General features: G+C 39.6%; 1 protein-coding gene across 1 annotated transcript in view; it reads right to left on the bottom strand.

Annotated features, from left to right (window-relative positions):
• Positions 1-27,107, bottom strand: part of LOC135301681 (collagen alpha-1(XV) chain-like) — a 117,632-nt gene that overhangs the window by 7,784 nt on the left and 82,741 nt on the right. The window contains exons 22-35 of the mRNA XM_064421987.1: positions 25,159-25,224; positions 23,305-23,340; positions 20,705-20,767; positions 18,632-18,709; positions 18,476-18,511; positions 15,285-15,338; positions 15,145-15,204; positions 12,816-12,884; positions 12,421-12,462; positions 10,040-10,085; positions 9,261-9,350; positions 6,346-6,395; positions 4,489-4,599; positions 2,975-3,119 (exon numbers count right to left, since the gene is read on the bottom strand). Coding sequence (XP_064278057.1) covers positions 2,975-3,119; positions 4,489-4,599; positions 6,346-6,395; positions 9,261-9,350; positions 10,040-10,085; positions 12,421-12,462; positions 12,816-12,884; positions 15,145-15,204; positions 15,285-15,338; positions 18,476-18,511; positions 18,632-18,709; positions 20,705-20,767; positions 23,305-23,340; positions 25,159-25,224 — 946 coding nt within the window. The remainder of the gene's footprint in view (positions 1-2,974; positions 3,120-4,488; positions 4,600-6,345; positions 6,396-9,260; positions 9,351-10,039; positions 10,086-12,420; positions 12,463-12,815; positions 12,885-15,144; positions 15,205-15,284; positions 15,339-18,475; positions 18,512-18,631; positions 18,710-20,704; positions 20,768-23,304; positions 23,341-25,158; positions 25,225-27,107) is intronic.

Genomic DNA, 27,107 nt, shown 5'->3' with positions numbered 1-27,107 from the left:
TTCAGGGGTATGAGCTTGGACTACTAAGACTGCAGTCCACACCACCTGGTACCTAGTATCTGTCTCTATTCCAAAAGTGAATTTCTTCATCTTGAGGTGTTTTCTGGAGTAAAAACTTCTTTCTTTTAAGGTGGGAAAGATTCAAAGATATGGAAGACTAAAAGCATTCATTTTGTGCAAATGCATGTCATGATAATGGAATTTTGAAGTTGTTTTTAAGGAGCTTCTATACAAGGACCTTGTTTGTTTGGTTTTGTGCAACCTAGAGGAACCTCAAAATCACCTTTTGCAAGAAGAATCTATGCACCGAGGCATTTGCAAGGATACTCCAGAGCAGGTCCTTCATACCAATGGCAGGGGAAGGAGGTCAGCTCTCAGAAGCGTTTATAGCTGTTTACCTACAGATAAGCTATTCCTCTTTCCCCACATTGCAATATGCGAACTCCATTCTACAGTATGTGAACTCCATAATTACAGATGGTAATAGCTTTAAAAGAGATAACTGAACCACGAAGATAGGGAATAAATAAACATCTGTTCCAAACATTTAGTAAAATATGTGCTGCTTAAAGAACCCTTTTAGAAAGCAAAGAGGAAAATGTGTAGGAGGATGATGAAGACTAAGGGCAGAGAGCATAAATGAAAGTATAGGGATGGAATACTAATAATAATTTGTTTTGTCTGACTGGGTCTCTTAGCTAATATCCAGAAGTACTTAATCTAAATTACACAGGAAAAGGCCTGAAGACCTTTACAGGCTTCATGGATGTGTGGATCTTTCTGTATTGTGATGGTCAGGGGCTGATTCACATAAAGCTTGTGTTCCAATGTAAAACATATTAAGGACTTTTTCTTTCTCAAATACTATTCAGAGGACGAATACTTCTGATAGACACTAAATTAATAGTACTGACTGGATGACAGATGGGAAGTCTCTATACCTGCTGTATAATTGAGGCTGACCATGTTTAAGAAATACCTGGAGAGAACAAATTGAAGAGAGATATGTTTAAGAAATACCTGGAGAGAACAAATTGAAGAGAGATGTGTCAAACTAGTATACTGGAAGCACTTGTGGGAAAACAGGCTAATTATTTGTTCTCAGGAATGGAGAACTGTATTTCCTAGACCTGTCAAAACTTTAGGAAGAACAGATCTCTGTTACAGCATCTCTATTCAGGTAAAGTCTCCCTTTCTACTAGTACACCATCTTCAGCTGAGATTAAGGAATGCTCTGCTCTGGTTTTACCTGGCTGGATTTCCATGCTGGCCACAGATTCTAGAGGGATCAGTCATTTTCTCAGGCATACCTGTCAAGTAACGTCAGAGGAGCCCAGGACCCCATCTGCCAGAACCCAAGGCTGGACATTAACAGTATCAGGCTTGTCACTAGGAAACCTGTGACCCAAAAGGAGTCAGAAGCACAAATATCTTGAACTGTGACACCTGAATTCTAACCACATACTCCCTTTGATGTCACCTTGTTTGCAAAATTCCTCTCTTGATGTGACTAATTGTGGCACATTTTGCTCCTTTTCTAACCCAGTAAGCTGAAAACCATTAGAGGCAGAGTAAGCAACCTGAAGTTCCATTTATATTCAGCATTTTCATAGCAACTAGTTTTTACAAGCAGTTCTCCAGCAGTCTGATTCTAGACCTAAACTCTGCTGTGCGTACTGTCAGAGAATCAGAGAAGCACTTGGGCTGGAAAAGACCCTTAAGATCATCACCTCCACTGGTGACACCCAGAACTGCAAAGTCTGCTTCTAAAACATATCCCTAAGTGCCATGGTTTTGCTTCCAGAGATGGTGACTCAACCATTTCCCTGGGCAGCTTGTTCCAGTGGCAGTCCTTTAGGTGAAAAAAATTCCTAATATTCAGTTTGAAACTCCCTTGGTTCAACTTGGGGCCATTTTCTCTTGTCCTGTTGCTTGTAACCTTGGAGAAGAGACTGATCCTCCTGGCTACAGACTCCTTTCAGGCAGTTGTAGAGAGTGATAAGGTCACAACCTTTGCTCCAGGCTGAACATCCCCAGCTCCCTCAGCTACTCCTCATAGGAATTGTTTTCCAGACCCTTCCCCACCTTGAGTGCCCTTCTCTGAACATGCTCCAGCACCTCAATGTTGTTTTTGTAGTGAGGGGCTGAAAACTGAGCAGAGGATTCAAGGTGTGGCCTGACCAGTGCTGGATGCAGTGGGACAATCACTACCCTCGTCCTGCTGGCCACACTATTGCTGATACAGGCCAGGGCCATTGGCCTTCTTGGCCACCTGGGCACTGCTGGCTCAGGTCCAACAACTGCCAACCAGCACCCCCAGGTCCTTTTCTGCTGGGCAGCTTTCCAGCCAGTCTGTGTGGGGTTGTTGTGACGCAAATGCAAATGCAGGACCTGGCACCTGGCCTTACTGATCCTCATACAGGTGACCTTGGCCCATTGGTTCAGTCTGTCCAGACCCATCTGTAGAACATTTCAGCAGATCAGCCTTCCCACCCATTTTGGGGGCAAACTCACTAAAGTGTGCATTTGATCGCCTAACCCAGATAATTGATATTGGATAGGACTGGACTCAATACTGAGACCTGGGAAAATCCCCTTGTGTTGGCCACCAGCTGGATTTAATTCCATTCCCCACAAGAAGAGCATTTTGTCCCAGATTTAGCCAGCTGGTCAATTTGATCTCTACTATGCAAATTTCCTCCCAGCCACAGCCACAGCAAGATCCTTCACACAACAGCTCTTCCGTGGCACTAGTCAGTGAAAACTGTCTGTAGAGAAATTGTCCCTTTTGTGCTCTCAGTTCCAACTTTCCCCCAGGAGAAATTGGTGGAGGGCAGGAGGAGAGCAGGGAACAACCTGTTCAGCAATGCAGAGATGGTGGGCAGGTGGGATAACCTGCCAGGTGAGAAAGAATTGGTCATGTGTGGGTTGTGGGCATGTGGCTGTACATTCACACATACACTGCAAAGCTCACCTGAGCCATATATTGCAGGGGGGCCTGGTGGTCCAGGTGGTCCAGGTGGGCCAGGAGGTCCAATTTTTCCGTAACCTGGTAAGCCAGGTAGGCCAGGTAACCCTGGAGGTCCTCTGGGTCCAACAATTGAGTCCCCTTTCGGTCCCTGTCAGTGATGAATAATATTTCCTTGAATGTATTGGTTTCACTGCTGCAGGGCCATCATCTCTGGTGGCAACATTTACCAGGTGCCTGCCACTACACCGCCATTTAGACATGAGTCTGTATGTAAGTATCTCCAAGGAGGCATGGGTATAATGGAAAATGAATTTTTTTTATATATGTACTGAAATAAAGTCAAGTATTTAAATTTCAGAAAGCTTTCTGAAAAATCTCATACCTACCCCTGAGCAGGTGATACCTGCAAAACTCTCAAGAGTGCTCTCAAAGTTCTGGATCTCTACTCTGTTCATTGCTGAGACTGCTTGCTTTGATGAGCTCAGAGAATTTGTGGAAAACTTTAATGTAAAGTGTGTCTATGCAAGGTGTACATCTCATGATGAGTGCTGTCTTCTCCCTCCTGTGATCAAATGTTAGCCCTTAACCTCTCCAGCTGCCAGACTTGCAGAATAAAAAGACTTCAACTCCCTTCATTTCCAGTTTAGCAGCATGTCCTCAGCCTGACTGAGGAGGACTGCTGCTCTATGTGCTCAGACCATCCTGCAGACACGGAACACATTGGACCCTGGACAAGGAGAGCTCAGCTGCGCCAGTAGTACAGTTTCCAAACAGGGAGATGGTTCTCAGCAATGTGAAATAGAACCAGGGGGATTTTTAAGGGTGGTCTTGCTAACCTATCTCTTAATCTCAGCTGTGGCCCACTCATTCATGGTTCTTGTCACAGACATGGCAATAGAGGAATGCAATGCATGTATTTGTTGCCAGATCCCGGGGATAAACTAGGTTCCAAAGAATTGGTGTCTTTTATTCCAAAGCAGCTGTGGTGGCAATTGCCAGAAGATAAAGTTAAAAGGTAGACAGTAGGCAGTGGTTGAATTTTATAGAAATGGTCCATATCGCTACACACTGGTCTTTTCAGTCATGTTTTTGGATTACTAGGAAATTAGGGTGAACTATTTAGATAGCCAATAATTTTCAAGTCAGCCTCTGACTAACTTTATATGGCTTATTTTGGTATTATGGGGGTATAAGCAGTAGTATCACAAATTATACATGCTGCTTTGATTTGTAATGCTGTTAATAGCATGATCTACATACTGCTGTAGCTATATGAGACAGTTGAGCACAACATTGTGTCAGAATTTCATAGCAAAGTAATTCTATGCACAACAGTGAAGTGTCTGTGTTTATACTTAATGCAATTTTCTCCTATTCACCTAATGCTTAGCATATAAGTTTTTATACAGCTCCTAGCAATCCTACCAGTCCTGATGTTTGTCTCTTTTTAATGCCTTCTAAATTAATTCTAAATGGGTAGTCACAAATATTCCCATTCTACAACTTGTATGACTTACAATTAATCCTGGTCTTCCCGGTGGTCCAGGAGGTCCTGTCAGAAAAAACCCTCCATTTGGTTCTCCTTTTTCTCCTTTTACACCACTGACTCCATTGTCTCCTTTTTCACCCTTTGAAGAAAATGTATTTTAAAATGTTGAGCTGAAGTGAGACCAGAACACAATGCACTGAACTTTTAAATGTACATGAAATCTCCGAGTTTGATAAACGTTTCACTCGCTTGAAATGTTTTTAACATCACTTTCTTTCTTCTTCTGTGATATGGGCTGAAAAGGAATGCTTTCTCTATTGAGGTTGCAAGGCTCATTCAGGGCAAGTGCTAGGGGATGTGGGGTTTGGTGGAGGCAAATGCCTCTGTTGGTGTTGCTATTCTGCCCAGGAAAACCTTGTTCAGTGCCGTAGCTGGAGGCGAAGAGAGAGTTGCAGGAAGCATAAAAGCCTGGCTTTGTGCTTTCCCCCATCACCAAGGAAAAACCAAAGCAAGATTGACATTGAATGGACAGTTATTTGAAAGTGTTTGACAAAGTGAGCAGAGCAGGATGGGAGTGTGTACCAGGATAACAGAAGAGACACCACACAAAATTACAGACACTTGAAACAGTATGTCTTCTGTTCTGCATGGCTGATTATCAGATAGTTTGGGAAACAGAACAATAGGTAAGAAGCAGCATTTAATTACTGCATTATTATGTCTCTGTGCAAGATGAGCCACAGCATTTATACATTTTTCCTCACATTATTTTTTTCTGTTAGTCTGCTTTTTTTTTCCCCTTCAGTTTTTTTTGGTTGACTTTTTTCATGTTTCCAAGAAATAAATCTGTGGATAGAAGAGGCAAAGGGCAAAGCAAGAATGGCAGGTATCTGCAGACAGCCAGAGGACATGGCTATGTATAGCTCCTCCTCAGACTTTTAGTCTTTGCAGATTCCCAGTAAACACAACTCAAAAGGTTTCTTTTTCCAGGCCATTTTGGGGAGTGGAAGGACTAGATGAAAAATCAGTTATTGGCAGCTAAATCTGTAAAGCTACAGACATTACAATGTAAGGTCAAAGAAACCCTATCAGCTTTGCCACATACATGGGACACTTTATGCCATAGGAATAACTTGGGTGTACTCAGGCAAGCAGAAACAAAATCCTAAAACCAGGCAGCATTAAGAGTCCTTCCAAGAGACTGTCATCACAACACTTTTGGTAACATCATCAAATGATAATTTGATTCACATTTTTTCAGTTCTTCTACTGATAGAGTCCTATTTACCTAAAAACATTTAAAATAATATAATATTTTTATTAATTTTTGTCACTTGAAGCAGTCGAGAGAATAATGGAACAGAGAGAGACTAAACAAATCAAGGTATGGTTATACTTTGCTGTAAGAGCTTCCAGGAAAATAGTTTCCATAATTTAATTTTATTCAGTGTGCTTAAAAGACAAATAACATTACATGGAAGTGATTTCCACCCCCCTTTCCCCTCACCCAGTGTTCTAGAAGCCCTTTAGGTAATTAATGGATGTCTTTTACCTGAGCTGGCATGGAAACAAAAGCATTCATTTAAGGCAGATATGTTAGGTAACAGTGAATTATGACTCACTTTAATACCACTGGGAAGGTAAAAAGCCTCAGTAATAAAGTTTCTTTCAAAGTATTCTTTATATACCTCTGACAACTGCTATCTCTATAGTTGTAATAAACTTGCTTATGTATCTGGAGTTTAAGAAATTAGTATAATTTGCAATTGCTGATGCCCTTATATTTGTATATTTCACCATGTTGCATTGGTTTATGCTTAATTTATAGTAAAGTACCCTTTAAAAAAAGCTTTACAGAACTCAAACACAAATGGGATATAATTACCTTTATGCTATTAATATAGTGGCTGAAATATGATGGAGGCAGAGGTGGACCTGAAAAATGAAGAAAATACAATAAAGTACAATAATTATCTGTAATTTTCCTTTTAAAAGCACTGCTTTTGGTATTACTGGTTTAGGAGTTTAAAGGAAAACTATTTACAATAATGGCATTAACCTTTATATAAAACATATTTTTAGTTTGGTTTCCTAACAGAGCAAGACTTATACAACCTATCTTGTCTGTGCCTTGTCTGTCACTCTTCTGCCTCAAAACTTTCTGAATCTGATTGGGATTTCAGAAGAATTTGAAGGAAAGAAGGCTCAAATATGAAAAATTCCCAGTTTTCTGAAAACACAGCAGCTGGGAAGAGGAGTGAAAGAGAAGTATCCTTGTTAACATCTTTGATGCAATCCAAGGTAAAAGAGAAGCTTTTCATATATTTTGCTGGTAGTGGGGTCATCCATCAGAAGATGTGTGATCTTTCCTGCAAAGATAGTACCAGAGCTGACAAGAGAAAGAGATAGTGTTGCTGCTGTGCTGCAACAATTGCACAATAACTCTTCCTTGACATTTTTCTGCAATGAAAACCAATATCAAATTATACCACTCTTGTTGTCTGCCAATGTTCGTCAGCCAAAGCTTCAAGCCAGCACAAAAGGCTCAAAAAGTCTTCATATATTATCTGTTTGGTATACATTTGGAAAAAAACCCCCTATTTTGCAGCTTCTCGTAACAGTCCAATGCATTTCCTTCAAATGTGTTTTGATTAATTTTTGAAATCTTTGAGCCCAACCTTCTGCCAGCCATAGGGCTCATTTCCCAGTGTGTCACCTCAGATAAAATTAAATCAAGCAGACATTGTGGGGCAGAAAAGTATTCTCATTATGGCACCTGTTTGGATTTTATTCCTTACCAATTACAGCTTGCAGTTGTGATCTGCTTGATCCTTGTGAGAGGAAGGGAATGGGCAGGTGGAATGGAATGGCAAGTGTCCTTCTCAGACATTGCTTAGTATTAATCTCTACATTGAGCCCTATCTGAAGTCTTTCTAGGATGACCAGCAAGCAGGCTAGGTCTGAATGAAGCCCATGTTTGTTGAGTTTGGTCTCACACTTTTTGTGTTGGCTTCATATTTTTGAATGTTATCGATTAATAGACCCTGTTTATAAGGTAGAAGAGGTGACATTTTGCGAGAAGCAAAAATAAATCCACTGCATGGACAAATACCACCATTCAAAAACCTTTTCTGGTTCCTAGAACTCAACAAATGTAGTGGAAAGAGCTTCAGCCACCTTTCCCTCAGAAAAGGATTTGAAAAATTTCCTGTACTTTAATCATGCAACTGCTGGCTTGTAAATTTTCCCTGTCAGTGCTTATGTGGACACCTGTGAGAACTAGAGAACTGCTTTGTATGAAAGAATTGTGGTTTAGCAACCATATCATTAAGCAAAAACCAAATAGGAATATTTTTTAAAACAGCAACAGAATTGGTCTTAGTTAGCATTATTCAACTTAGTGTTGAAGAAAACTTTGGAGCCAATTGATCTATTGGATCAAATGAATGAACCTCTGTTATTTTAGGAGAAAAGTGAATTGATTTTTCAGTTTAACCAGAATTGTTATTTTCACCATCCTTTACTAGCTGCAGTTTTACAGCAAAATCTTAAGAACAATCCTCTTATAATCTTCTTCTTATGAAGCACCTGAAGTCATCAGATATAGGCAAGAAAATACTTCTAAGACAATTATTTGCATTCAATACAGAACCTGGAAAGAAACAGGTTCATGGTGGATAAACCAGCACTGAAGAGAAAATTTTCTTATTTTCTGTTTAGGAAAGTTTCTTGCTTCTTCTTTTGACATGTTTATTGATGACTGGAAATCACTAACTGCTTATTTTAAGACCAGAATAAAAACTAATGAGGACAAGACAGGAAAATTGATTTTATCACAACAAACAGGTGTTGTCTTCAAAATAACCAAAACATCGTCTTCAGTTAGCAGTTATGTCTTTGGAACAAAGACAGAAATATCCATGTAGATCTAGTGAGGGGTTAATACAGTTATTATATGGGGAGAATATAGTTATTATCAATGCATTAAAGGAAAATTAGTACAAATATAGTATAGAAACACTAATTCAATATATTTCATTTTCTATTTCCCATGATTTCTGTCACTGATCAAAGCCTTATCTCAGTATATGAGATTTCAAAAATGTACAGAAAATGAAGTGCTAGTAATTACAATATTTTCAAACAGATGCTTGTTTCTGTATCTCTTTTTGAATTTGTAAGAATTAGCAATGTGTATCCACTTTTTGATACAGAAAGCAAAACTTTGGGTGAGGAATAATTTTTATGATGTTCCTACTGCTAGTCAATTGAATTTTTCAGTGCACACAGACTCTTCATGATTTTCACAAATAAATCAGAAAATATTAAAAAAGTGGTTGAAATGGAAATAATCTATTTCCACCTCCTATTAGAAGTGGGACTGTCAGCAACAACAGACTGCCTTGAACTCAAAATGCACAGGTGTATCACCCTGAAATGTGAAGCACTGGATGTTAGCACAATTGGCTCAGAAAGACTGACAACAAAATAATATCTCAGTAAGTGCCCATGATGTCCTTCTAAAATGTCAGAAAACCTGTTACCAGCCACTTACATTTCGATATCTATTCTTATACTTAACACATTCCTAATGCTCACAAATGTGCAGTCTGTCTTTTCAGAAGACATTTTAGATGACATTTGGAGTTTGATGGTCTGTGTGTCAGTTCATCAGTGAACACTGGTGTAAATCTCTAGGCAGGTAAGGCTGCAGAGATAAGTATATAAGTATCTTGCTGAATTGCTTTTCAAGTTAGACACATACTCCTCCACAGGGTGTCAATGACAGATTTAGTATACCTGGTGGTCCTGGAGCACCTCTGTCTCCCTTTTGTCCTTTTAAGTGTGCTGAACCGTGCAGTCCCCAGGAATCTCTGTCTGCTTTAGCGCCTGCCATAAATAGCATCACAAATTCATAAGAACTTGAAAACAGTAGAGACTGTAGCAGTCACAACCAAACCACTGAAAGTGGGAGCAGACTTTTCCAGATATGTGGGGCACATGGTTCCTGTCCCTCTATGCCTCTCTCACTCATGATCATAGAATGGCTGCATCACTGTCCTCTCTTAGCAACCCCAATATGCGCAAGTCAATCTCTCTCTCACAAAAATATTTTTCCCTCCCTAACTCCCCTTTCCCTAACCACCCTAAGACCCTCTGAACAAATCTGGTTCTATTTTTCCATTTATGAAATTCACTGGGGCAGATGCAGAAGCAGTTCTTGAATTGCCCTTCCCTTCCCTTCCCTTCCCTTCCCTTCCCTTCCCTTCCCTTCCCTTCCCTTCCCTTCCCTTCCCTTCCCTTCCCTTCCCTTCCCTTCCCTTCCCTTCCCTTCCCTTCCCTTCCCTTCCCTTCCCTTCCCTTCCCTTCCCTTCCCTTCCCTTCCCTTCCCTTCCCTTCCCTTCCCTTCCCTTCCCTTCCCTTCCCTTCCCTTCCCTTCCCTTCCCTTCCCTTCCCTTCCCTTCCCTTCCCTTCCCTTCCCTTCCCTTCCCTTCCCTTCCCTTCCCTTCCCTTCCCTTCCCTTCCCTTCCCTTCCCTCCTCCAGTTAAACGATAGCCAAGAAAAAGCAAATTACCCACCATGGTCATGAAGAACTTCTTGATTTCCAGGATAGGGAGGGTTCACCTTCAGACAAAGAAATCCATTAAAAATCAACCATACATATTAATCAATGGAAATGCACTACTTAGTGTGACTGAAAAGACTGGCCAGTTTGCATGCTGTCAAATATTATAACAACACTCTGGGATTATTTCCAGGTTGACAGGGTCTGAGTATTAGCTGATCAAGTTTTTATGAGGATTATGCTCTCTTTGACATGCAACATGCTTTGAGCAAAAGGGTAACATCATGCATTTTGGAGGCATCAGCAAATCCTACTCTTGATTGTGCCAGTGAAGCATCAGAAAACTCATTCTCCAAGAACAGTTCTGAATTTACAATACTGTGTTTGGAAGCAGGATTTGATTTTTGACTGTGAGATAACAGCTTGTGTTTATAATTCTCTTCATCAGACCAGGGCTATGTTATGTCTGATGTCAACCTGTGCTCCAGATGCATTGAAACCACAGTGGGGAGACAGAAGCTATTCCAGTCTATCCTCTTCTGTCACCAGCTACCTGTAACAGTGGGCATGTTACCTACCTCTGTGCCTGTCTTCAAACTAGGGACAATGCAGGAACTGAAATGTGGCACACTGCCTGGAAATCTTGGTACTTTCTAGTACTATTTATAGGAAACTAAGCTACTGTATGAAAAAATGGAAGTTGCTGCATCTGGCTAATCCTGTAGTAGCAGCCTGAAGAAGTCTTACTCACATGGACAGCTCTATTAACTTCAGAAGTTCAGTCCCCGTGAAGAAAAACTGGTGGCGCTCAGTCTGTAGTTCTTTATCGACACTCATTTATGTAGGCATGAACAGCAGATCTCTTATCTATAAACTCGGGTAGGTTTAGGATATTACTCACAAATGTAGGACAGATCTATCCAGCACACTCAGGTGCATGAAGAGATGTTTACAAGTACATGTTTCTATTACTTGTGCACGTTAAAGTTAGTGCTATTTTTCACTGATGGTAACCTTCTGGAAAAGTGCCTATTATTATCTGAAATTCAGAGAAAATAGTCTTGATTTGTTTGAAACATTCGACAGAGAATCAGAGGAGAGTGGAGGCTGGAAGGCATCTCTGGAGGTTGTCTATCCTGAAGGAGAATCAACTACAGCAGGTTGTTCACGGCCTCATCCAGTCAGGTTTCAGAAGTGAGGCTGACAAATATGAATGTGATTATGGACATATGTTATCAATGTACGACAATGTTGTACAATGGGAGCAAGAAGATTAAAGGGAGACATTCAAAGAGGTTAAAAAATGATGTGTGGAGGTGGTAGGTCAAAACTGTAGAAATGGCAAATTACCATAGAGTAATGGCTATTTATCATTAATTTCTACAAAGATCACAAGTTGGGATACAACTTTTTTCAGCAGTAGGGTTAGGGTGATGATCAGTACCAATACATTTAGCAGAGAGAATGTCAAGAGCTATTTCTCTAAAATCAGTGAAAACAAACTGGAATGCAAATTGGAGGAGAGGGCACAGTATTATTTGGAACTTTTACAGCTGTTTAACAGTAAAGTATAACCATACACTATCCAGGGGTGGCTCCCAAAGACAAAATCCTTTCAAATATATACCCCACAGTTTAACAGCAGGATATTGCCCTAGGGAAAATACTTCCAGGACTGAACTATGTTCACTAGTCATTCTAAGATGAAATTTCTATAATTCATTAAAGAAAAATTGCACTAGGACATTCTGAAAATATTAAATCCATCTCCTCTCTTTTCATACTATGTGTGAAACTGCAGGTTCTTTGAAGGTGATGAAGGCTTTGTCATACTCTCTGAAAAGGACGGGCAGATCTTCATCTGCTGCCATTCTATGTGGACAGAGTGCATTTGAGGGTCAAATAAAGAAGATGATCTTTCTTTTCTGATGCATCTTTCATGCCACAATGAAACACATAACAAATCTTATTTTGGACATTATTTGGAAATTAAAAACATAACAACATGGACTGTATTTATACATATATCTAAAACATACGTGTACCTGTATGCATACACATTCAGGTCCTCAAAGCAACTCCTAAGTTATGGAAACACAAGCTTTGAAAGGCATTAAAAGTATTAGAAAAAAACAAGTAATCAAAGTACTTTAAGCAAAAGAGTCTAGTGTTTGTAGTTCTGTTATATATTTTATACAAGGTTAAGTTTTCATAAATGGCTAAACACTTGAAAATCTGTTATCCTGAAGAACAAGTAAAACACATCCCTGGTGCAAAGCAGAAGGCAGGGGAAAAAAGCTGCAAGGTTATGGTGTTTAGGTGTACAGCTGCTTGGGTTATATCCCGTCATGGCCATGCATCCTGCTAAGAGTAGATTCTGCATGTGTCACTTACTGGCATTTTGCAATGAGGCCTGGGAGGGACTGGGAAAACTGTCTATTGAAAACAGGAGGGAAATTAATGAGCATAGGTATGATACAGCATGTAACACACCATATAAACCTAACAGTCATGATGAGGCTAAGCCTGGAAACAAAACCCCCACCTCCCTAGAAGAAAGCCCAGCTGGCTGCAAGGTCTGTCATCATGTCCCTCTTTGTGGACCCATGGGGGCAAAACTCTTCCATGACAGTGGCTTTGGTTAAGAGATCTTTTTTCTCTGCACATAAGCAAGGTCACTGACAGTGAACTGTGTAGACTGAAACCAGTTTTGACGTTTCCTTTTGCAAACAGGTTCTAGAGCAGCACATTTCTGCTACAAACCAGTCACTGATGCCCATTGCACTTACTCCTTTGATATAAAGTATACGTCCTGGAGGTCCGGGGGGCCCTGGGGGCCCAGGCAAGCCAGGAAGCCCCTGGTAAGAGAAAGTGAGAAAAGGAAGGTATTAGACAAAAAAAACAAACCCCAACTGGAAACTGGAACACCTAAAGCACTGCATATTGAAACAAATTAAAGATGTCTCTCTCATCCAAGGAAAAGCAGGTATTCTACACTGATCTAGATCTCTCAAGACTGCTAAGATTCATAAATTTTCAACTGCCAGTCAGATATGTACATGCTAATTAGTAACCCTGAGGAGCCCTGCTAGACTGAGGGCGTCACTGCCCTTTACAAAAAATGTATGTCATCTCTGAGCTGTGTAATTTGAAAACTTGGCACAAGGCTGTGTTCACCTTTCAGTCCACATCAAAGCAACTTTCTGTATGGTGACATATGTAATCTCATCAGTAATTAGAAATCCATTAGATTTTATCTTCCCTGAGCACTCCAGGAAGGACTACTAGAACATGCAGCCTCCTTTGTTTGCTTGTTTGCTTTAACCTGCCAGCCTGATGTACTTCATCTAGTTATAATTGATACAATATCTTTTGTGTTGTTAAGGCAGACAATCCAGAAAATGAACTTTAATATTTTTGAAGATATGGAGGAAAGGAAAATCTACTCTTATATTTTTCTCTCAGTGGGTAATAATTTTTCCTGTCATTTTCTTCCAATTATAATTTGTCTAATTTGTCTGTTTTCACATTCTCGGAACTATATTTCTATTTATACATTCTTCTAGGGGTGTAAGCCACATTCAGTGGTCTTTTTTGACTGTGGAGATACCTAAATACTTAATAATTCTGCAAGGATACTTACCGATTCTCACTCTCCCTGCTACTCACATAAAGCAGTATCATCTTACTTATATTTATTGCCTATATGGACAAGACACTTGTGCCTTGCAGTTTGTGTGCCATATTTTCTTTTCTTTTGAACAAACTAGAACCAGAGGCTTCTTACAAGAGAATCCATTTACAAAAATTGCTCTAATGAAATACAGTGATACTGACTTTATGCTAGCACAGTAACATACTCTTGTAATTTTTTTCAGCATTATCTCTGATGCAGATGAAACAGCATCAGCTGCTGTTGTGGCATGGGTACCAATTTTCCTAGCACAGATTGTCACGTGACATCAGAACAACCCCACAAATGATTCTGCTATTGTGGAGCTTATTGTTTATGCTCAGCAGAGCTAGTTCTTGCGCAGTCCAGTTTCAATGTTTGTCATGAGACAGCTTGTCTGAAATATTTTCATGAGAACAGACTTGCAGCAATATTGTATTTGTGGGGTTCCCAGATGAAGGAAGGAAAAGATGAACCTGATTCCATGTTCTTAGAAGGCTAATTTATTATTTTATGATACTATATTATATTAAAGAATACTAAACTATACTAAAGAATACAGAAAGGATACAGACAGAAGGCTAAAAGATACTAACGAAAAACTCGTGACTCTTTCCAGAGCCTCGACGCAGCTGGACCCTGATCGGCCAATAAGTCAAAACAATTCACATGAAACCAATGAAACAATCACCTGTTGGATAAACAATCTCCAACCACATTCCAAAGCAGCAAGACACAGGAGAAGCAAATGAGATAAGAATTGTTTTCCTTGTTCTCTGAGGCTTCTCAGCTTCCCAGGAGAAGAATCCTGGGCAAAGGGATTTTTCCAGAAAATATGACTACCACACAGCAACAGGAGCTTGCTTCATCACTTGTCATTCCACAAATACAGATTGTAGGTGAGCATGAATGTGCTGTCAGCTGTGTAGAGGTCATTGTTTTGGCTACATGTACAGGGCAACGGTAGCCAGTAGCAGGTGTTAATGAGTATCTCCTTGTTAGTATGGTAGATACCACTTCCTTGTGATGTGCTCAAGTGCTGTTTGTACCTGGGCTAGAAAGGTCAGAGCCTGTGGGAGCATCTTCACATCATGAGAGGTCACACTGGTGGCCTGGATGAGGAAGTCCTTGACACATATAAAAAAACTTGGAATTCCAAATCTTTTGCTATTTGAAGCTGCTATGGTAGCAGTGAGTTGCACACACACATAACTGTTACACCTGGGAGCTGACACAACTATTTGTATCTGCAAGAATTGCCCAGACAGACTCAGAAGCTGACTTTTCAATGACTGCTGCTGGAGAGGAAAAGTAGCAGAAACACAATTATTTCTAGAACATTTCAGGTTTTTAGTCCCATCATCATTTGAAAGGGATCAGTATAAATCAGACTTCAGATTTTACAGATTTTATTTTTCAACTAATTAAAATACTAAAAAACTTACATTAAATGCTTCACCTCGATCACCTTTCACACCTCTCAGTCCATTCAGTCCCGGACGGCCCTGAAATAAGTAGAAATAATTTATTATGTGTCAGAAGTAAGCTTTCCTATCTTTATCCCACTTGAGAGCATAATACATACTGGGCGTCCTGGGAAGCCAAGTTCTCCTTTGGGTCCAGTAGGTCCTATTGGTCCCTGAACAAAGAAAAAAGAAGTGATTATGGCCCATTTTGTTGACCTACATTTGATTATTTAGAATAAGAAATATAATTTTATATCTGCATTAAAAATCAGTCTGTGATTGCACAGAACATTCTCTCTGCTTGCTGTACTGAATGATCTCAGAAGCTGAGCACTGCATGTAACAGCTCTGGTTTGGAAAAGACCACCTATCTGAAATGAAGTCTGAATGCCCAGGCCCTTGCAGAGTGTGCAATTCAAAACTGACTCACCATGTACTGAAGAAAAATTAAATGCATCAGTCAGGAAAATAAAAGAAAGTTAGAGACATATGCTTTGTTCATCTTATTTTTTCTCTCCTTTTTAATTTCTAATTATTTTTTAATCAGGCTCCCTGAGGAAATATCTGTGGATTGGCCTAAGAATTCATGCAGTGCCAGGCTTCTACTTGCCTCTCACCAGCCTGAGTTTGTGCACTCATGGGGCTGATAGTTGAAACAGAATTGTTCCTTCTTTATACAGGTTTGACTAACTCACCAGGCTCCACAAAGAAATACAAGCCACTGCAAAAAGAGGGGACAAGCAGGCTGCTTGGGAAAGGTGGTCCAGGACTATGGATGGCTTATGATGGGGCATTTGCAAGCATGCAGCTTCTAGACAGCCTGCAAGTGATCAACAAAAAGCAGCAAATCTGAGGATCTACAAACATTCAACTAATGTCAGCTTCCTGAAACTCACCAAAACCACAAGAGTCTAGACAACATCTTTACATTTATGTCAGCCTTTCTGTTTTCATTTCCTTTTTTCAGTCTGCTGAAATGCTGAGACACTCCTTCTTGAATTACTTGTTAAATAATCTGTCTGTAGATCTCACACTTCCATGTGACAGTCGATGTGTTTAACCCTTCACATGATATCTTTTCAGTGAAAATTGATATGTACATTAATGAAAAATTTATCTGATGAAGAAGATAATTTCTCATATCATCTAGCTGAAATTCATGGATTAATTGTTGTAATTTTTCTCCTGCTGAAACTGAAGACTGGAATATACCTGAAATTCATAAGCAGTTACCATATGAACATATTAATTTATAATGTCACCATTGTAAGCAGAATTTAAAGCTCACTACTGTCAGTTGAAACTATTTCAGGTGGTAAGACTTTTATTAATCTTCTATTTTATTTCCTGTTTGAAGGTAATTTATATAGCTGTGGTCAAAGTTAATGCACGTGTCACAATAGTGTGCCCCAAAATTTCAAAATTCACCTTTCCATGATACCACATCCAGTAATGATGTTTGGGGAAGAAACAAAAAGGAAAAAAAAAAAAAAAAGGCAATCCAAAATGTTAAAAAAAGCAATCCAAAAGCATTTTCCTATTTCACTCTCTGGCACCTGAGACTTTAAAGATGATGTAAATCTGAACTTTAATCATCAATGAGGACAATTAGACTTCTTCAAACGGACTTCTTTTTCAGTTTAAATAAAGAGCAGTGTCTGATCCCATGCTTTAACTGGGATCTCAAACATTAACAATGTGAGAGTTGACTCAGCTGGTGCCACCTTTACTATTTTCTCTAGGTGCCAGCCCAGTCTGTCATGTGTTAGCAACTCCCTGAGAGAAGCTAGCAGTCCCAGCTAGAAATGAAAGAAGGAAGCGTGGAAGCCACTTCTGCTGACCACAAAAGTTTCATTTACAACAGCACAGTAGATCTGGACAGGCTTCTGTCTAAGTGCTGAGCTTCTTACTAAGTGCTCTCCTTCAGTGATACGCAGCCATTTGCTTCACTGATAGGGAATGACATAATTCACCATGTAAAAGATTCTCTTTTCTCCAGTGGCAGGGGCTTGGATTCAGTCTGTTGCTTCTGCTTTTGCTAACAATTGTACTGACCTCCTGACTCTCCCCAGTTCTCATCTGCCAAACTACTACTTCTCTGTAGCTCCTTGTGCTCCAAGCTCCTGTGATCCTACCTTCTGTCCAGCTGAAGTCCCAAAAAGGAGCAGAGCAATGACTAGGGGTTTGATTTTAAATTCTGGAAATCCGTGTATGAGTCTAAGAGCAGAGAGGTACAATCGGGTCCCCCGCTACCTCAAAGTTGTTCCTGGGCCAGAGACTCACTTGCAGCAAAGTGGAACAGAACCATTGCAATAAAACCTTTAATAAGTTATCTGTCAGTCTCTGGTACAGCACTTGAAGTCTGGATATTTTTGCTGCACAGGACTCACACTAATTACAGATGGATTTTTCCTATGGGACAGCACCAAATAGTATCGCCCCATTAGCAGTGATGATCAAACGGGAGTTCTGTGCTCAGAAGAGAACTGGCTGAGCAAAGCCTTGAGACAAGCTCCATGTGCCAAACTTTCATGAAGTGTAACCATTCCCACCAGTGCTGGCAAGAACTTCCTTGTCTGCTTGCTGAACTGTATGAAGCAACTCATGAAAGTATAAAAGGAGATGTAAAACACAAAGTTTGGGGCTGAGAGGAAAAAGTAATATAAATCATATAAACAGAGAATAATTTAGGTGGAAAGAGAGGGATCCTCTTGTACAACCCCTTGCTTACAAGACAAACTTGTATATTAGGCTTGTACCTTGTTCCAGAATCCATCATCTAGCTGGGCACCTATTTCTGTGTTTAATCACTTTTAACATGATTTTTTGCCTTTATATCTATATATGTCACAAGCTGGAACTTGTGATCTTTGTTACTTGTCTTTTTCCTGTGCACCTCTGAGAAGGACCTGACTTTTTTTTATGATTCCCTTCCAGGCTGCAGCAGGGAGCAATTAGAGCTCCTCTCAGTCTTTCATCTTCAGAGCTAAACGAACCCAATTCACTCAGAGTCTAATATCATGTAAGTTTCTAGGTCTGATGATATTTTACTGTAGGCTTAGACATTAACAGATACATTTCTTCTACCAGAATTTAAGCTCTGCATCAAGTCAGTAGTTACAGCACCATATATGTAAAAACCACATTCTTTTCTGAAGGACACTGATGGCCCTGAAGCATGAATACTCCTTATCATCCCTACTCAGAAGGAATGAAAAGCTAAACCATACTACCTTTACATTTACTAATATTTGTAAGGCCAAAGCAAAATTAAAAAATAAAAAAAAATTAATCTTTGGAATCATCTTACCATGGGTCCCACTGGTCCCATCACTCCAGCTTCACCCTGTTGAGGACCAACACAGAGAGAGCAATGACAAGGAGAATTACTGCAATCTCTAGCAGAGGTGGCTGGTAACATGGCCACCAAAAAATTCTGGAGGAACACAACAGAGTATTAGCTCACCTTCTCCCCTTTTCTTCCTAATAATTCAGTTAAAGATCCATCAGCAGAAATGATAGCTCCTGGTTCTCCCTTTTCACCCTGCAATTATCAGAGTAATTACTGTTTACAAAGCAGTTCCCAGTGAATCAGAAGAAGTCAAGGCAGCATTACTTTTATTTCAAGCGTGACAGATTAGTCATGCTGTGATATCAAACATAAAGTGATATCAGTATGAATAGGGTGAATCTTGATTCTGGGGAAGAAAAGAGATGATCTTTCTAAAAACATAATAAAGTACACTAAAAATATCTCTCTAAGAAGAATAAGTTCTTATTTTTTAAAAAAGCCTTAATTTGCTCTCCAGAAAGTAACTATGTGAAACATGCTGTGTTCACAAAAGGTCTCTGCCAAAGGCAAACAGGTTGTTGGTGTCTTCTTGTGTACCATCAGCTTAATGGTCAGTAAACCCTTCTGGAAATGCCCCATCTTGGTAGACGAGTAAATGTTCAGATTTTACTACCAGGAAAGCACGAATCATTCTCTCTATGTGCCTGGCATGATGCAATCTCATTAACTTTAATGAAAGTCAAGTCCCAGCACTCAAACTATGACCCCCTGCATTCCTGTTCCACCACCACGAATTACCACTTCTCAGTGCTAAGTGCATGGTTCCCACTCTGGATCATTCAGCTGTAACTTCCCACTTCCTACCTCAGGCAGCTTGCCACAACATCTTTCCCAAGATGTCATGGAAGAAATCTGGCTTGAAGCTAGATTGCATTGCTGATTAAAATGACAGTCCAGGTTATAGACCTTTCATTGAACTCTAGGTGCTATAACTCAGTTTTTCTCACAGGTTCTTAAGCTGTTGTGAGTCTTGGAAGTCTCCCTGAAGATACTTTGGATACTTTGGATTCCCCCTAAGACTTGGTTTGCTGCACCGACTTTATCTTCTGTGAGAATTTATGGACCTGAGATTGAATTTCATGATCCTTTAAGTAAAGGTGTCTGTACGTCTTCACAGAGGTTCCCAAACATCACAACTCTAGAGCATAGCCTGGTGTTGACAGCTCAGAAGCATCAACATCATCAGATACATCACTATGTTTTGGTGTGTCAAAATTAAATGCTTTCAAAGCTTTGAGTTCTTGCCAGTATGGACACCAGAAGGAAAAAAAAAAAAAAAAAAAAAAGAAGAAAAGTAAAAACCTCCACAACCTAAACCAAAAGTCACCCAACTAGTTCTAAGATTGAGCTTGATCATTTAATGCATTTGGTATAAGAACAGGAAATCTTATGATAAGCAGGGACTGGTATTTGTGGCCTGAGAGCTTTCCTTCTGAGCAATGACAACGCTGTTCATCTGCTACCCCATTTAAACCATCATTAACCATTTCCAAGTTTTTCTATTACTTGTGAAAAAGGGAGCTCAGCTACTTAGAATAAGCAGAAAGTGCTTTTGTTTTTCTTTCTTGGTATCCCCAAGATATTAGATGTTCCTCTCCCCTTCTTCCTGAAGGTGGATAAGAAGGGGAAAAAACTGGAACAGCTGCAGTACTTACAGAAGAACAGAGTCAGTCTTTAGTACCCTCTCAGTAGTGCTATAAAATACACACTTTTTGTGAAGAAACAAGATAAAGAATCCTAAGCAGTGAGCACTTCAAGTCTTAAACTTTCTTTGGGAATTGAAAATTGCAATCTTCATTCTATAGGCAAAGTCCTATCTGGCATAGGAGGAGGAAAAAATATATCTTTTTTTTTTATTTGGTCTTTTGGATAGGATCCCAGGGTGTCAGCACAACAATCAGTTGGCAAGCAGAGATCACTTCATGTTTAATGTTTAAAGAGACTTAACCTGATAAGTGCATACTGCACTGATGAATTTCAACACTGGTGCAGGAAGATTAGCTCTTGGTGAGATTATATCAGGAGAAGTCATTTAGCATTTTAACATTCTCCCTAGTACATTTTTCACATGAACTTATTAAAATCCCAAGTCCTACTAAAATTAGAATCATTAAACTTTTAATGTCACTAAGTACTTGTCATTTAACATTTCTCAGCATATACTTTCCCCTATGCATTTTTTCATACCTGTTGTCCTTTAGGTCCTTGTGATCCAGGCAAACCAGTATCACCCTTCGGACCCCGAGGGCCCTAGGCAAAAACAAGCAATAAACCCATAGTGGTATTTATGAACAATATGAAACTAGGCTATTTCACTAAATGTAATTTTAAATTACCGGCAAACTTCAACTTAAATCACTCTGGTTACAATCTAAAAATTTTTACAAGACTAAATGGCTCTCTGAATTAAGTTATTCCCTAAACCAGATATTACATAAGGAAAATCTTTTAGAAAGACCAAAATGAAAAATGCCTGATGTTTATCACAGTGTAGATGATACACACATCCACAAAGGGAAATATGCAAACACTAATAAGAATGGAAATTCAACCTAAAATTTTCTATTTCTTCTGTACTCAATCCTTTCTCTCTCCATGATCATTCAGCCAGACTGATTTTCAACAGAATTTCTGGAGGTGTATTTTTAACAGTAACAAAAAAAAAAAAAAAAAAAAAAAAGTATATGAAATAGAGTTTATCTACTTGAAAACAAGATGATCTCTTTATCTGCTTTGTGGGGAAAGCATTCTCATCAGATCAAATTGTACTTTACAATCTTCCAAGAGCATTCAGAAGCATTCTTTTTACCCACCAAGATCTAAACTCAAGTCTACATAATTTCTGCATTTGTCAAGAGATAAATAAATGAAATGAGGTGAGATCAAGAATGGTATTTTCATGTCTGTAGAAATTCTATAAGGGACAGAGACCAGTACTTTATATCACTTTCTAAATGTTATCAGCTCTTTTTCAAATGAAATGTATGTCTAAGGAGTATTCCCCCCGCCTTTCTTTGCAGTCCATGATATTCAGGACTCAGCAAGCAACCTTCTGTGGAATTTTTGGCAATTTGCCAGTATTTTGTTAACATCTTTTGCCAGCTTTCCCAGTTTTCTGCTTAATTGTTCTCAGACAATAGTCAAAGGATCCTGAGCCATATGCATGCTCTGAACTGAGGAACAATCATAATGAGGGAAAGTAATTCCACCACATCACACAGAATATGAATACAATAATTAGAACAATACTATCTGAAGTCATAAACCAAATAATCACAGAGTATTCTGGGTTGGAAGACCCCTACAAGGATCATCAAAGTCCAACTCTTGGCTCTGCCTAGCACACCCCAAGAGTCATACCATGTGCCTGAGAGCATTGTCTAAACACTCCTTGAATTCTGTTAGGCTTGGTGCTGTGGCCATTTCCCTGTGGAGCCTGTTCCAGTGCCAAACAAACCTGTGGATGAAGAGCCTTTTCCTAATATCCAACCTAAACCTCCCCTGACATGATTTTATGCCATTCCCTCCGGTCCTGTCGCTGGTCACCACAGAGAAGAGAGCAATGTCTGCCCCTCCTCTTCGCCTCACAAGGAAGTTGTTGACTGCAATGAGGTCCCCATCTTCTCTTCTCCAAGCTGAACAGACCAAATTACCTCAGCTGCTCCTCACACGGTTTCCCTTCAAGGCCCTTCCCCATCTTCACAGGCCTCCTTTGGACACTCTCTAACAGTTTAATGTCTTTTTCATATTATGCCACTCAAAACCATCCCCAGGACTTGATGTGAGGTAGCCCAAATGCAAAGCAGAGTGAGACAATCCCCTCCCTTGCCTGGCTGGTGATGCTGTGCCTGATGCTCCCCAGGACATGGTTGGTGCTTCTGGCTGCCAGGGCACTGCTGACTCAGATTCACTCTGGCACTAACCAGGACCTCCAAGTCTTTTTCCCTGGCACTGCTCTCCAGCATCTCATTCCCTGGTCGACATGCACAACCAGGATGACCATCCCAGGTGCAGAATCTGCCCCTTTCCCTTGTCATACAGCTGGTGATCCTTCAGCCCTCTGATTTATGTAGGTATCTCTGCAGGCTCTTTCTGCCTTGGAAGGAGTTCATAGCTCCTCCCAATTTTGTATAATTTGCTAACTTGGTATCCCTCCAAGTCCCATGTCTAAGTCATTGATGAAAATGCTTATATATATTTGTATGGCAGTCTGAGCGCAATAGGTAGGTAGCATAGCAAAAGGCACCTTTTGATACTATGGTTGTGAAACGTTTATATGGTAGCCCTGGTATGTTATTATGAAAAATCATAAATATTTCCTAAAGGATTAAATAAAAAGGGTACATCTTATAGGGCTTTCCTGTATTCTGTAGTGGTGACAAAAAAGCCTGAGGAATAACACAGTTACATATATATATATATTAAAAAAAAATAAAATATGTATATATATATATATATGTGCAGATAACATTTAGAATTCCATTTGTTCCATTTGTATCTCCTATATGGCATAGGCCTTTCCTTAGGTAGTGATTTTCCATTAATTACACCCAGATTTAAACCACAGAACTGACACTGAGATAAGCCTAGCAGAGTACACTTTGTTTCTGACAGAATAAATTTCTAACTTAGCTGGAAACTTCCTAAGACCTGCAGCAACCTATACAAAAATTTATTAGACTTAATGTAAATTGTGTACAATATACATTTAAAAATTATTAAACTATATTGAAAAATACTCAAAAATCCTAGGAAATATGTTTAAATCCTAGGCAATTAATACTTACAGGAAATCCTGGTAGACCTGGCTTGCCATCTGGCCCCTACAAAATTAAAAAATTCACACCCTTACAAACACATATTACAGACTTGCAAAACAGAATATGCATTTTTCATGTATTGTGTGATTTGTGAATATCAACTTATCTGCTACTGAATTAAGAACTTCATTCAGTTGACAGGAAAGGTGTGAACCTCCACAACACCCTATGCTTCTAATTTTGCATTTACTTTTGAAAACTGGTGTGGCAGAGATACAGAAAAGACTGAAAAAGGATGGCATTTTCTACATATGAAAAGCATGCAACCATTATTCAGCCTTCTCTGAATCTTTTCCAGATGCCGGCACAGAGATCACAGTAGCCCCTCACCTTTCCCATTTTGGACCTGGATGTCTTTGGATAGAAAACAGAGTGTGTAACGGGCTGTGAATAGAATCATAGATTGGGATTTGTATTGGGCACATTTAAGATTGCCCTGCCCTGGTAACTGCAGAGACACACTTTAATTCTGGTTCAGATCAGCAGAATGTTTATTTCCCCATCCACTATGAGACTGCACCTGTTTCCTGACTAGGGTTAGAGCTTTGAGACTGAGGTTCAAATCTTTCTCACTGCAACTGCTCTTCAAGCTACAGGACCCACTTCTTTTTTGTGGGAATGTGACTCTAACATCTCTCACAAAATAAAGGTTTGAATTACCTGTGGCAAGTACTGTGGCAGAGCTTACATAAGTGGACCCATACTGTCCTGGCATCATATTATATCCAGGGATTACAAGAACCAGGTCTTTGGAAAATACATGAAAATACTCTTCCATGAAAACTGTTTTACCAAAAGCATGGCTAGATGCAGCCACAATAACATGAAGTTGTCCTATGGTTTAACAAGTGGGAAAGGGCCATGCTAGGCTAGTAGAAAAAGGTTACAAGCTGCTGCTGGAGCTAATGCCCTTCCTCCCAGTTCAATGACAGATTCAGTAAATATTTGTTTTGGGCAGCTGTAATAACAAGATACAAAGCTTTTGGCAAACTTTATGTAGAGTGAAATTCTGCTATTGGCTATGAACATTCTGACTTTCCTTGCTTCATCAGGGATTTAACGTGGAGGAGATCACTGTACTCACCAACAAGAAAACAGATAAAATGAAATACACAAACTAGAATTCACAAATTAAACTAGCTGTAAAGTAAGGTGCTTAATTTGTGGTGGTTAAGATTTTGCAAATTGCAACATGTTGTACACTTTTGGGAAAATTTGAATAGAGTTAATGGCTGAAAGACGTAGATTTCTCTTTGGATCCAGTCCTAGGAACTTGAAATCATTACCAAGAAGCATTCGGGATTTCAAGTATTTGACTGAATTATTTTGCAGTTAGAAGAGAACCTCAGTTTCACATCTGTTGTTCTCTTATGAAATACCTAGTTTTTCATTCACAGCTATAACTTGTGTGAGACTAAACTCTAGTTTAAGTCTCAAGCAGAACAGAGCAAAATACTTTTTATTCCAATGCTTTGTGACTTGAAAACACTGTGACTTGAAAAAAAAAGAAAGGAAAAAAAAGAATAAAGGATGGAAGAAATGTAAATCTTGGACTCTATTTTTGCAACAGTTGTACATTTCTATAATTCCGAGCATATAGGTCAGAAACAAAGATAAGCCAATTTATTTCATACAAATGTGTAAGAGTAGTTTGTTCACACAGAACTGAGTTCTGCCTGAAAGGTACTTCCACTGAGTTTGGTGCTGAAGTTAGCAGAAACACAATCTTAATGTATAGGAAGCTCATCTCTAGTTGATACTCAAAAGAAGATGTTGAAGATAAAGCAAATCTGAAGATTTGATAAAGCAGCATATACTCACTGGAGGCCCAAGCAGTCCTTTAATTTCAGTAAAATTAGAAATTCCATCTGTGTCATTGAGAAGTAACTGAAAAAGGGGTTAAGAAACAGGTTATTTGAAATGGTTTATCTAAGGCAGACACAAATTTTCAGAAATGTAAAGTTATCTCTTTATAACTATGAAAACCCCCCCAAAATAAATAAGGTGACAGAAAAGCCTCTCTACTTCTAATTTTTTAATATATCTGGAATAAAAAAACCTAGAATTTCTTTTACGTTTCCTCTGTAAAGATCTCAGAATGCTTTCCGAAATTTAATTGAGTCACATTTTTAATTTGAAAGCTATGACACCAAATTTTGCAGCCTGGAGACATTTCTCCTCAGCAAGATAAAGATCAAATGGAGGTTTTATGCTCCAGTGTGTCACTGGCATTCTAAGATGGTGAATCAGTCTGAGCACACTCATCCTCTGCTGCAGAGTTGAAGTTTTAATAATATGCTGGACATGTCTGCACCACACCATGCAGCACCATGCTGTGATTCCTAAGTCAGCACTGATCACACTGCTGGGTCTGAAACTAGCTTGGACCCCCAAACTGCGATGTGGAGCAGCTCCTGTGCTACCCAGCACTGAGTCTCAAGATGCCTGAACAGCACAGTGGAATTGCACTGCTTCCTGTCCTGGAATTGGTGAGCTCCCCCTTAGCCCAGGCATTTCTGCATAATTTGATTACAGAATCAGATAATGAAGGTGGACAGGGACTTTTGGAGCTCTGGTCCAACACTCCTCAACACCAGGACAGGGCATGTCTTCAGGTGCCAGGGATTTACTTAGCACATGAATAAACACATTGTCACTGAGGTTTTCTGAGATTTGAATGCCTCTTTTACTGCCTGCAACCATGTGTAGATCAACATTGTCAGACCACCAATATTTTCCAACATTTGATATGAATACAGTATCCAGGAACTGAGTTTGAAACTACCTTGCTTTGAATAGGAGGTTTGACTGTATGCCCTCCAGAGATCACTTCCAATACTCTTATGAGCCTCTGAGTACTATTTTTCAAATCCAGATCACACATCCCATCCTATCCTATCCTATCCTATCCTATCCTATCCTATCCTATCCTATCCTATCCTATCCTATCCTATCCTATCCTATCCTATCCTATCCTATCCTATCCTGTCCTGTCCTGTCCTGTCCTATCCATCATCATCTGAGCATGGCAATGTACGGTCAGCTTTCTGCACTTTGAGGTCATGTTGAATAATTCATAGAGGTAAAGCTTGCTGCTTCTACTGGGTGCTTCTTTCTACTCCCTGCCCTCATATTCTACAAAAACCACTGGAAAACTTGTCAAGTAAAAACAGAGTCTAGATCCTACAGGCAGCACTCCATCTCCCAGGCTGCATGAACTCTGCTGCACTCTTCAGGGATAGTATGATGCCCTTGGTCCCAACTCTATTTCCAGTTTTACATGGCCCAGAAAAGGAACAGGACACAGGCTGCTACTTTAATGACAGTAATAAAAGAGTCCTGCTGCTGCAGTTGTTTTGCTTTATCTGGTGGCAGAAATCCAGGAGCCCTTGGTTTACATGGTCTTTTCATTGTGGAATTACTCATTATTCATTGTTTTTGGGCTCAATCCAAACTATATTGAAGTCAGTGAAAAGAATCTCAAAGGCTTTGCTGAGTTTGGGATCAGACACATTGTATATTTTACACATACAGTTGATCTGCAAATGGAAATTGTGATTGGAAGTCAGAAAACTGTGCATAATGCTGAGGAACATTTGAAAACAAAAGGTAGAAGAGTGATGATTAGAGGAAAAGACTGCACTCTTCACAACTTCCTCCAGGTATATAATTATTCATCTTTGGGTTTGGGTGTGCAAACAGCTTTAATAACAACAATCCAGCAATATAACCCTTCAACACATTGAATTAGTTCAGAAAGTGCTGACTAC

This window comes from Passer domesticus, chromosome 1, assembly GCF_036417665.1.
Source record: "Passer domesticus isolate bPasDom1 chromosome 1, bPasDom1.hap1, whole genome shotgun sequence".
NCBI lineage: Eukaryota > Metazoa > Chordata > Aves > Passeriformes > Passeridae > Passer > Passer domesticus.
The sequence above is the reverse complement of the archived record's forward strand: the minus strand, read 5'-3'. Positions and strand labels throughout refer to the sequence as shown.